The 12,529-nt window shown below is 38.3% G+C and overlaps 1 protein-coding gene across 1 annotated transcript in view; it reads left to right on the top strand.

Moving 5' to 3' along the window:
- Window positions 1-12,529, top strand: part of TTC1 (tetratricopeptide repeat domain 1) — a 29,143-nt gene that overhangs the window by 12,427 nt on the left and 4,187 nt on the right. The window contains exons 3-6 of the mRNA XM_057409851.1: window positions 1,036-1,148; window positions 2,730-2,766; window positions 4,380-4,528; window positions 10,096-10,150. Coding sequence (XP_057265834.1) covers window positions 1,036-1,148; window positions 2,730-2,766; window positions 4,380-4,528; window positions 10,096-10,150 — 354 coding nt within the window. The remainder of the gene's footprint in view (window positions 1-1,035; window positions 1,149-2,729; window positions 2,767-4,379; window positions 4,529-10,095; window positions 10,151-12,529) is intronic.

The following is a 12,529-nucleotide window of genomic DNA, read 5'->3' on the forward strand; positions in this document are numbered from 1 at the left end:
CAGATTCATATTTTCTTCAGTCAGCAGGGACACAACCAAGTAACTTCGCCTTTCTAGAAGTATATCCTGATAACAAGACAGTGGCCTTTCTGTTGGAGGTCTCTTACTGTGTGCTAAAAAAGCAGGATTCCCGGGGAACGATTTACCAATTCAAGCAAACATCAGAACAGGCAGAAGGGAACTGCTGAGACCATGAAAGCAGCAAAACTGTAGTTTTGGCTGAATCATCCTATGAAGTCTTATCCTTCACATGTAGTTTCTTGACAAATTCTTTGGCAGATCTTTTCAGTGTGCCTGTGCCTGCCAGAGTGCTTACTAATGAGAAATACACAACCTTTTAAGCACCTGGATGGTCACCAGCTAATGTGCACAGCAAGAATTGCTCTGTATTGAGGCCAATGAACTTGTCAGCTGGCAGGGCATTGTTCAGTCCGTATAGGGCCTTTTCCTTAGAGATGACTCTATCTTTATTGGAAAATGTATAACTTGATAATCCCACGTGGTTTACCACTGGTCCTTGCTTTAAACTGGACTTGATGATGGATGACCTTCAGGTGATAATGGGTTTGCAGTGACTGACCTTGAAGTCAGTCATTGAAGATGATGTGGCAAATGAAATATCCCTGTAGCTGCTTTGAACAGGTATCAGTGCAATGATGTTTTTCAGCACATGATTCATTTCAGATCAAGGATATGCTTAATCTAAAGTGATTCTACCTCTAAGGCTGGTACTCAAACAGAATGAAACAATTTCAAGGATAAGAATTATATGCACATCATGCTGCATTTGTTACATTAAGCTCAGTACTATATTTCTGCTTTTACAGAGGTGTTGATTTTAAAATAATGAATTGTCATTGATCTATGTACTACTTAGTAATGTAGTTTCTCTGAGAGCAGCTACCGATTATGCTTTAATACTGCATCATATACTGAGAAGTGTTTCCAAAAAAATCTTAGCCATGTGGTTCACTGACTGTACTGGAATTTGAAATAAATGGTCTGTTTTAGTTTTTTTTGTTATTGCATCTGCAGACTTTGGAGAGGCAGAAGACTCTTACACGAAGGCCCTGCAGATTTGTCCAGCCTGCTTCCAAAAAGATAGGGCTGTTTTATTTTCAAACAGAGCTGCTGCAAAAATGAAACAGGTGAATATTTTTTTTTTATTTTATGAAACACCATGTATTGATTATCTGACAAATGCAATAACGAAATCATTAGGGGTGTGTGAAGGAGGGCAAAGAATAAAGCTGTTTGCTCAGTCTGTCATGCTCCCAGTAGAAATGCTCTTGGTTTTACTGAGGATGAATACAAACCTGTTAGAGTTGCCACTGGAACAGCTGTACAAAGTTGCTCTGGTGTATTATGTTTAAAACGCTAATTTTGCTTTCATTTGCTCTGTTTTAATGAAATTCAAAGTTCATGTCTACAAGCATGTTCAGTGTGTGCAGACCATGTATTAAATTGTTTAGAATTATAGCTAGTTAGTGGTTTGTTTTGTTTTTTTTTCCTAAAAGCCTGGATTGTCATATACTTGTCATTACTTAATTTGCTCAAATGCTTTGAGGCATAAGCAGCACTTCCTAACTTTATTAATTGGTTTTATTAATTCAGTTAGTCTGCTTCCTATACAGTTCCTTTATAACAGGTCAGACCTATGTAGTAGCGCATGGTCTGGATAGAATGGATATGGCTTTCTTGCTGTGTTGTTTATTCCATGACCAGGGACAAGGAAAAAAATTGAATAAACTCTAAACTGAGAAACCTCCCCATAATCCAGATGTTAACTATTCATGTAACTTGAAAAATAATCCAATAGTCCCCAAAGAAGCCCAAGGTGACAGAAGAACTGTGCATGTACTAGTGTATCTCGCCAGTATTGGTCAGTGAAACTTGACAGACTGATACATTACTGTGAAAATGGATTCATGTTATTAATATTATGAATAGCTTCTCCATTAAATTTGTTCTTCCATATCTGCTGCACCCATTTGCTTTGCGCTATAGTAGAAGCTTGTGAGGCAGATTTTGTTTTATGGAGAAGATAGTTCCTTGGGCGCAGAAAGATTACAGCTACTTAGATCAACAGTACAAGCACAGAATAGCCTGATGTTTTATTTATATTTTTTAAGCCCATTTAGTTTGGATGAAAATAAGGTCTCTGTCTCAGCTCTTTTGCTTTCTTTCTTGTTTCATTACAAGCAGATTGCTTGGCTCTCATCTTCTAACTATGGTTGTCTGGGTGCACTAAAATCTTGTCCCTACCACTTCTGGACGTCTCACGCATTGTCCCTATCAGCAAAAGCTGTCTTAGTGCAGTATCTGCTCTCCAAATGTCTTAGCTCGTACAGACAAGAATTTATCTGTGATTCTTGGGAAATGCCTATTCCAACCCCTTAATTAATTGACAAAGGTAGAAAAGCTGTAGCTCAGCTAAGCCAAGGCCTGCAGATGTGACTCAGCCTTTTGACTGGAGCCTGCTGCCGGCTGTGCAGTGCAGGCAGATTAGTGGGGCAGCCCTGCAATTTGAACACTGGCAGCCTTCACAGAGAGGAAGCTAATCACTGGTAAAGAGCTTTGCATCAGAAGCAACGGTATGAAAAGCCTTGATTACATGAACATCCCAATTCCTTGGAATGCCAAACTTTTTTGCTTGCAATTGTACATAATCTGTTTTGCAATAATTTCCAAATAGGTCTTTAATATAGCAAAACTATTTTGTGTTCTAGGACAAGACAGAAGCTGCCCTAAGTGACTGCAGCAAAGGTATGATTTTTTTTCCTGTATGCTGCTTTTGTGCCAGATCTTTCATGCATAAATTACGCCATTTAGTGCCTTACTGCAGTGCTGTAAATTTGGGCATACAGGTCTTTAAAGAATTTAAAGAAAAGCTCTGATGGGAGACACCTGAATCTAGACTTATTTATAGTATTTATTTTTTAAAATGTGTATCTTTTCCTGTCTGAAATAATTAAACCTGCATCCACCTGCCATTCCCCCTCCAAATCTTGGTTTAATCCCAGATTCCAAAGAACCATGAGGACTTAACAGAATTAAAAGTATCATCAAGTCCCTTTTATGCATGGCTTTTGCTTTATCGCAAGGGCTTATGCTCTCCTGTTCTTGTTCTGCATAGTTTTCTCCCTGCAACTTGTGGCAAAATCATTTCAGCTGTGCATTGTTTTATTGCTGCCACCCACTCATCCGTGCTCAAGTATTTGTTAAACTCCCTATGACAGCTGGGGAAAATATTCCAAATCCCCAATCAGAAAACTGATCCAATGGCTGCGTGCCAGTGCTGCTTGTACAGTAAACAGGAGTTTGTACATGCTCAAAGTACTGTTGAAGGTAACAAATTCTAGCTGGCCTCTGCATTTTGGGGGTTTCCTTGTTTTGGTGGTGGTGCATTTTGAAAAACACTTCTGATTTTGTAGTGGCTGAAAGGCACTCGCTCTGCTTTGCAGCAGTGAGACTTGACCTACCAGCGCCTGACATTCCCCAGGGACTTTGCTTACAAACTGCAATGCAACACTTGGAGCACAGCAGAGCAATTCACACTAACCTGCAACTTGCTGACTGTAGCATTGTCTTTGTCCTTCCAGAAGGACTGAGCTAGACTATTTAGCTAAATAATCCTAGATTTAATTGTCCCAAGAACAGTTAGTAATTATCAAATGGGCAGTCTCTCATATTGCCTCTTTTGGTGATGAAAAATGGATTAAGAAATTTTTGAGAAATTACCGTTTGCAGGTTACTGTTAAGTTTAGCATTCAGTCTTAACTGCATCTGTAAACAGGGCTGCCAAGGGAATAAGGAGAGGAAAAGCTTAAATTCAGACAGTATGCCCCTCTGCTAACTTGTAGAGCTAATATAACTGTGGATTCCCAACCCAGTTTTGACTGCTTGATATTAAATTCAGAAGAACACCAGAAGTTCTCCTGGAGTTTGTCTCCACTTGAACTGAGAGAAGCAGAGAAATGCTTATTTTCCCTGCTCATCATAGATATATTTAACTCTAGTGGTAATCTAACAATATAAACGTATTAAATATACAAAAGCTGAAAGATATCTTACAGGTCCTTAAAATTTCTGAAGTATCAACAAAAATATAGTATTGCAAAATTAAATGTTTGTGCACTATAAATCACTTCTATCCGTGATAGACTGTAGACTTTAAATGAAACATGATCATTTGCATTAGACTTTCACAGGCAGATGTATGCCCTTCTGAAATATGACTTAGCTTTCAAACAGACTGTCCTTGATTCTAAGCTACATTATAAAGATGACTATTAAGAATGTAATACACACTTAAGAATTCATTTGAAGGATGTAGAAATGTTTCAGATAAAATACTATGCTTTGTTTTTGTTTTCTAGCAGTGGAATTGGATCCTAACTATATTAGAGCTTTGCTGAGGAGAGCAGAACTATATGAAAAAACAGAAAAACTAGATGAAGCTCTGGAAGATTATAAGGCAGTCCTAGAAAAAGACCCATCAGTTCATCAAGCCAGAGAAGCATGCATGGTAAGCCTTTTTAGTATACTTTGGCTTCACTTTAAGCCAAGGTCTTTTCTTCTTTTCCTGTGCACACACACACCCCATTCTAGTTTTCTGACTGAGGCTGTTAATTGTATTTTTGCATGTTCTAGAAAAGGTTGCCTAAACCACTTGTGCATTTTAGTAGCCATCACTTCAATATGGATCTGCAGTTTGGAGATCAGATACAGTTCTTGCTGGCTGTTTAATTGTTTGGAGTCTTGTTTTCGATAGAATTATTTCCCTGATTGGTAAATTTGCAGTTGAATACCTGAATTATAAAATAATTACATAATCAAGTCATAAAAAAAGAAAGTAATTTTGGCAACAAACAGGATTCCATCAGCCTGTATCTATGTTTGTATCTACCTTAAAGTGTTGATGTTTTTGTTTCTTCATTTAGCCGTTTTCTGTTCTTGTTCTTTGCTATGTCTTGTGTGTGTATTGGCCACTTAGAGTTATTTTACTAATAGTGACTGAAGTCTACTATTAGTCTTCAAAAACTTAGCCTTTCACTTGAAGAGCAAGGCCCTTTATGGTTGCTAACAGCAGTCTCTCCTGAATTCAGTTATTTTATTCATTCTTCAAAAAAGAATTAAAAAGATCTGCAGCTTAGTACTGTGTTCCAGTGTCCATTTTCACCACTTTCAATCAAATTACAAATACTTCACGATTAAACTTTTATTGCAGAATCTTTGCCATATCTCTACAAGTGTAAGGAAATGCTTTAAAAGCTTCCTTTGCAAGGTAACCCCCATGCACTTCCTGAAACCCCAATCTAACATGTAGATAATCCCTAGTCAGTGGGGATTTAAAGCCACTGCCACAGCCTGCTGATCTGAGGTTTCAAGTAACTCTTTGTGGAACCAGCAGGAAGCGATTTTTCTAGCAATACTTAGGAAATTAATGCTCAGTGTGGAAAATAGATGTGGATTTGACAAGTTCAGAGGGTCTTTTCACAAGGGTAGCAAGAAAGGAAATTTATTTTGTGAAGAAGGCTCCTATGACAGGCTGCTTGCTGTTCTGATTTTTGAAAAGAGGTTATGAAGGCTCTATTGAAAGCACAAATGTGCTAGAGATGTAGCTAGACAGCCTGTGGTTTTGAAGGAACACTAATGCTAATGAAAGGTAGCCACTATAAGAAGTACAGTGGTGGTCACTTTTTACCAAAGTGGGAGCTTCAGGTCATGGTAGGTGAATGGTTTGCTGGCACCAGGGAGCCTGGAAAGAGCTGACCATTTTCTGCAGGGAAAACAACATCCAATCTATTCTTCACTTACATTTTATGGTAAATGGATGCTATTTTGAAATGTAATTCTTATTTGAACACCCAAATCCTTATGCCGATGCCTGTCTTTATATCATGTTAAATTTTCAAAGGGTGTCATTGTTTTAGTTCAGCTTCACATCAGTGAAATCATTTGCTTCACCTGCCAGCTTATCTCTAAAACCACTTTGAATATGTTGATGCAGAAGTATTTTTAAAACACTTAGGTTTGCTTTAATTCTTCATTTGGGAAAATAAATCATTAGTAGTGATTCCTCCCTCCCCTCTCCTTTCCCCATACTATGGTGTTGGAAGTGACAGATTAGAAACCGCTTTTATAGCGTATTAGGCAAGAAACCTTGCCTGAAATTACTTCCTTTGGGACCGGATCAGTTGCCCTGATGGCAGAAAAATATTCTGCTTAACTGTGTAACTCCTATTAATGGTAAGGGTTTCACAGAACAGCTAAACTGATGTACTAACTAACTGCTGCTTACAAAGCTGTCCCATTGCTTTCCTTGTGCTAACACTGCTACTAGCTCATGTCTGGCCCTAGGGGATGGCTGGCTCTGTATGTGAGTCTGTCAGAAAACTAACTCTGCTAAAGAGAAAAATAGCAACAACAAGCAAGCAAAATAACCTAAAAACCAAAAAGCCCCAAAGCAAATACTTACATAGTTGGCTTTTTGCAGTCAGATAAGTCCTGCTGCAAATACTAGTGAGAAGGAAAGATGTGGTCAAGGCAGTACAGGAATTGGGGCCATCCCTTTTGGCAGCACCCATTGACAAGGTCGGTTTACTGTACTGTGAAACAACCCCTGATGCTTGTTGCATGCAGCTAGTTGAGAGCAGGAGAGCACTTTATCACCTAGCTCTTGGCAGTGGCTTATTAAATGACAAGCTTGTCAAACATCATTACTGCATGGGTAGTGACTGTGATGGGTCCATCACAGTCTAGAAAAGAGTATTTGTGTTGGCCTTTTTTACAGTCTCCTAGCTGAGAGTGTGGTTTATTTGGTCCAGGAATTCAGCCAATGAGCCTGCTGACTTTTCTAAAGGAAAGGATGGGGTTTACTTTCTGTAGCTTGTAGTCCTTTTAGCATGAGATCAGCTCCAGAGTAAGACCTAGAGTAATCTAGTCAGTTACTTGGTAGAATAGTACTAGCATATAAGGAATGTGTTTTAGCAGCTCATCATACAAAGAACAGCTGTGAACATCATACAAATTTTTATGAACTCCACAGATTAAGACTTGACAGTGCTGTTCTTCTTCCTGGCCATCTTTCAGGAATGCTTTAGAACAATCTGTAATATATTCTTAATTTTTATAGCTGGGAAGTACAGAGGTTGACTGTTACATCTACCTTCTGCTTCTTGACCTCATTTTACTAGTCAGAGGCTTTAGGCTCACATGTGGTGCAGAATACGTTGTACAAAATGCCCTTAATTTACACTGCAGTGGGATTCTGCCCCTGGGTTGGTCCTGTTCTTTGTCAAGTTGCAGGGTAGAAGCAATCTTCTGAGACTGAAACTTAAAATGCCCCTCTTAAAAAATTGTTAAGGAAATACTGACAGCTAGTTCTACAATTGTTAGAATATTCATAGTAAATCTCTAAATTTCACAATACAAAAAACAGTTCCAGCTCTAATGTTGACTCCCATACGTGGTTAACGTATGTAATGTGTAGGAGACTAAGGAGCTTTGCTTTATTGTAAGGTAAAGTGCATTGCTCTCTGCAGCGTTTCTCTGCAGTGTTTTTTCCCTCACTGGTAATGGAAATGGTGCATCAAGAGAATCTGCAAATTAGCTTCTTTCACTGTTAGAGCAACTCTCTCTCCTTCCTGTAGAGAATATATAGAAAATATTTCACATGCTGCTTTAGGGAATGTCATGATCTTGCTAAACGGCAGTTTAAAAATACTAAATGCAGAGTAGTTCTTTGCTTTTATTCCTGATTTGGTAACTTCTTTAAAATTTCAGTACTGTTTATACTGCAGGAGTACAGTGCTAGTATTTTGATTTAAATCCTGGTCTCACTTCAGTTACTTTTGACATCTTCAATGCTAAATTAAACAGTTTGAAATTGTAGTGTTTTGTGGATAAATAATCCCTACTGATGCTTTCCCAGAAAGTGTTTAATTATACAGGATCAATCTATATAGGATCAATCTTTGGGTTTTGTTTTTAGCAGGTGGGTAACAGTGTTGTGTGAATTTTAGCTTCAGCACAGTTTTTGAGGGATTGGCAGGCAAGATAATCTTATTTGCCAAAAGAAGCTGCACTTTGAGATAAGGACAGCTATTTATCTGGTGTCTATGATACTTGCAGACATCTTCCTGTAGATAACTAACCCTGCAAATACATTTCTGGAGTGAGAAATGCTGAGTTTTTCTAATACAAGTATTGAAACAAACAAAACATGGAGTATGTATTTCAGATCAAGGATATGTATCTTCATTTCCTGCCAAAGCCTTATGTCCAAATGTGAGAGAGACATGCTATGTATGCCAGACTCATGCAAGATACAACAAATTGCACAGCCACAGTGCGAACTGAATTTAGAGCCTGGGGATATTCACATGTTTTCATGCAGGCATCTTAGGTCCAGATCTGCACCCAACTTAATAAGGCCCTCTGGGTCAGCAGGATTCAGATGAGGTCTGACTGGGCTAATTAGATCTGGCTCACTGGTGGTGGTGCTGGGCCTGGCTGGTTTCAAGCTTAGCCATCCATGTATAGCTGCGTTTTATTCCTTAACACTCGTTTTTCTGTTGTGATTTTTTTTCTGGGGTATACCACCTCTCTTCCCCACCGCTATAGAAAATGAACTATATTTGCCTGTGTTCACCAGTGTGTCCTGTATTGAAAAGCAATAGCCAGGCAGCCTTGTCCGTGGGTTTTTTCTTGAGGTGAACAACTCATTTAATTGTGGCAATGGTATCAGAATGATAGATCTATCCATGGTGACTGGAGCTGTAAATGACAAGAAGACACAAGCTTGGGAGAGTAATTCTTTAACGATGTTGAGAAGCCAGTTATCACAAGGGAAGTGTATCCGGAGTGAATTGCCATAGTCTGCAATAGTAATTAGTTTACTGGTAGCACCATTACAATACATTTGTTTTATTTGTGATGACCTCCACAAGAAGAGACTGCATAGTTATGCATGTAAGTGCATGCTGAGCTGCCAGAATTATACAGGAATAAGCATAGTGTAAAAGCTTGAAGTAGTACTGCGGAAAAATATGAGAAAGGATGTGTAAAAAAGTGACTGTCATTTGTAATATATTTTGGTTTAATGTTGTATTTAACGGATGTATAGAAAATGCAAAATCTAATTATACAATGGTAAATTTAGTTATGTGACTATAAAGTTCTAATTAAAAACGATCATTACAATCATATAGCAGAGCACCAGTACTGCGTAAGGCTGGAAGATGAGTCACAGCTGTTCTAGGCATAAATGGGAAGGAACTGTTTGGAACCAAACTGTTAGGAATGCGTAGACCATGTGGTTATGTAATGGTCATTGGAAACATGTGCTAAGTTTGCTTGTGATGGTACAACAGATTTTAACACTGGTGCCAGTTTTGAGAAGGGAAAAAGCACGTTAATGAGCTGTTACTTGGACTAGTACCTTGCTCAGGACAGGGTGTTGGAGTTACCTCCCCATGATGAACTGCCAGATCAAGGCTCTCATTTATAATACCCTCTCCTCCTTAGAGCTATGCTATATCTTGCATAAAATCTACTCATTGAACTATGTCCCGAAGTTTGCAGCAAGTTACTTCAGTGATCTGATAAAGTATTTGTATTTAGAAAACCTTCATGTCTTCACAGTGCAGATTTCCCTCAGGTGTTATGCCACTGAGAATGGACGTTATGGATGTTTTCCTCAAATGCTGTGCCTGCATAGTCTCTTTACCAAATATAATGCATGCAGCTGAGGAAATAGGGCTAAAATATACTTTAATTGTAAGTCTCTTGAATTCCATAAGCTTTTCAGTTAAAATTCCAAGCAAGCAGATCAGGTCTGGTTTTCAGCAGTAAAAAATGCATGCCTATTTGAAACCTGCACTTACAAGTTACAACTTACTGTTTATGTGAACTGATGTCATAGGATGAATTACAGGTTTCCAAAATAAGATGAAAGGGTGGTTTGACATAAGGATTTGTTTTAAGCCACAAACAGTGTATCCTGGGTATGTGCATGAAAAATTCCGTTAGCTTAACCTACAGAATTACTGAAAGCATGGGTCTGATTCCAATTTTTATCTCTGTCCATAGCGATTACCTAGACAAATTGAAGAGCGGAATGAAAAATTAAAGAAAGAAATGCTAGGTAAGTAGTGTGTACACATAACCTACAGAATAATCTTTATAGTCTACTAGAAAAATACAAATGCATGAGTAGAATGTCTTGTAGAAAATTTAGAGAAGGTAAAGCTTTAAGGAAATACTTGTTCAGTGTTAGACGAAACTCCTGATTTCTTCATAGTTCTCTATTGCTTGGTTTCACCTACAGTAAGTTCCAGCCAAATAATTTGCCCTTTCAGAAAAGGCTAATAGTTAAAGAAAGAACACTCAGGACCTTCTAAAACAAATCAATATTAACGCATGTTAAAGTAAGGGAAAGTGGTTTGAAACAGACCAACTGCTCTGCCCCTTTTCTCTGCAAGTAAAACACGCCCGCGAAAGGGATGAAACAGGGTTTCTCCTAAACCTTTGCGTAGACGGAGTTGACCAGCTGTAATAACTGAATGTGTTTGATCTTTTGTCTGAAGAAATAAATCTGGTTCTTCTAACAGCACTTGCAGCCTATAGACCTCCAGGTCTTCATGTTTACTTTGATTTATATAGTATTTTGGCTCTCTTTATTTGGAGGCTGAATTAGACCCACCCAGTGTTACAAACAGGCATCTGGCTTTACTAGGAGTGCAGTTAGATTTCCTAACTCACTGTCTCTTGACTTTTTACAACTGTACCAAATGACACTGTTGACTGTACCTGTTTGAGGGAAAGATAATTCAATCAGTACAACTCATTTGAACCTACTTGCCTCCATCATCACGTTCTGTGGTGTTTGTATATGTAATATCTGAACTGGACTGATGTATTTCAAATGGATAACTACTTAAATAAGGTTGCCCAAGCAAGTCTGGTTTTCACGTATAATACAAAGGTTAAAGCACTTCCTTGAATCACAGACTAACGGTTTTGGGGGAGAATGTCCTGCCCCAAAGAAGACTACTGTTGACATTGTCTGCTGTCTCCTACTTAACAGGGTTTGTTGATTCTCATGAGTTCAGACACTCTATAAGCCAATCTGACAACCTGGTGCTTTTAAAACAAGTTTTTATTTTGATAGAATATTTTGATTTGTATTGTTTAGAAAATCCACACAAAAGAGCAAGGACAAAAGACAATATAAGAGAAACTAAGTGTACCTAACCCATTTCATACATCGCTTGCCGTAGTTACCTCTTTGCTCATTCTAGGTGTCACAAGTAGTAGATGAAATGCTATTCTGAGTAGGCTTTGAGGGTTTGGGATGGGAAAGGGGAAGACTGTTTTGCTGTTCTGCAGAGAATCAGGTTAAATGAACTCAGTCTGTCTTACATGCTGTAACACTAATCCTTCAGATATTTTTGAAGACTGTTTCAAGTTCTTATGCTGATATTTTTTCTTGCTGTGCAGGAGTCTGATTTGCTCTTGCTTTGTACCTGTTTTGACCTAGTAAAGTTGCACTGAGGCTTTCTAGAGCTTTACATCATCAGATTCTGTTTCCACCATTGTACTTAGAACAAGCCATAAATAAAGAAGGTTAAGTGTGATAGTGCTAAAGATAAATGACAAATGCAGAAAGTGTCCAGAAGGATCATGACTATCTGTAGGATACGGGATGAGTTTCAACACAAAGTAATCTGAAAACAATTCCTGATCTTTTTTGAACTCTCCCTTTGTACCATTGTTACAGATGTCTAAAGGGCCTCACTGATCACAAGGGACTATACTGAAACAATAAATCCAGCTTTATAAAGTGTCATTACAGACCTCATTCTATACTGCTAATCCTTGCCTAGATTTCAGACTGGATGTAATCTGTTTAAGTGTTAATCAAGTGGCAGTTAGGATTTCAGAACTGAACTGGTCTTTTTGGGAACCAGTTCAGACTGTTTATATTGGGATTCTCTAGAAAGGAATTCCTTCTCAATCATGTCATATACATGCAAGGAGATACACTGATGTTTAATGGTGTAAAAGACAGGAAAACCAGGCCAAGAGTGGGGTAGACAGTGTATGACCCTGTGTTCATCCACAGCCTCTGTATGTGACAGGTTCAAATAAGTTGTCACGAGTATTATTAAAATTATCTGGTGTCAATTGGGTGATATTTTAGTCTTAGCACTGCTTGTGATCTCTTAACACGAATTGAGAAGTTGTTTTTCTATAATACATTCACTTATTAGAACACTCAAAATTAAGTTAGGAATAGGGGCAGCAACCAGACTAATCTTTTGAGTATTAAAAAGCTCTCTGTATCTTGTTGGTAAGAGAGAGCAGTGATGGGTCTGGCAATGAAGGCCTGGGAAGGAAATACCTTCCAAGGTTTACAAAATGCTGCTGTTTTGTCTGAGGACAAAGAAAAACACTTACTATTGAAGGGAGATCAGATGGGAGTTCTGTAAGGAAAAACAAACTTGATACAGTGTGATAGTTA

This window comes from Pezoporus wallicus, unplaced genomic scaffold, assembly GCF_028554395.1.
Source record: "Pezoporus wallicus isolate ANWC-B61680 ecotype Strahan unplaced genomic scaffold, APGP_CSIRO_Pwel_v1 contig_4309, whole genome shotgun sequence".
Classification (NCBI taxonomy): domain Eukaryota; kingdom Metazoa; phylum Chordata; class Aves; order Psittaciformes; family Psittacidae; genus Pezoporus; species Pezoporus wallicus.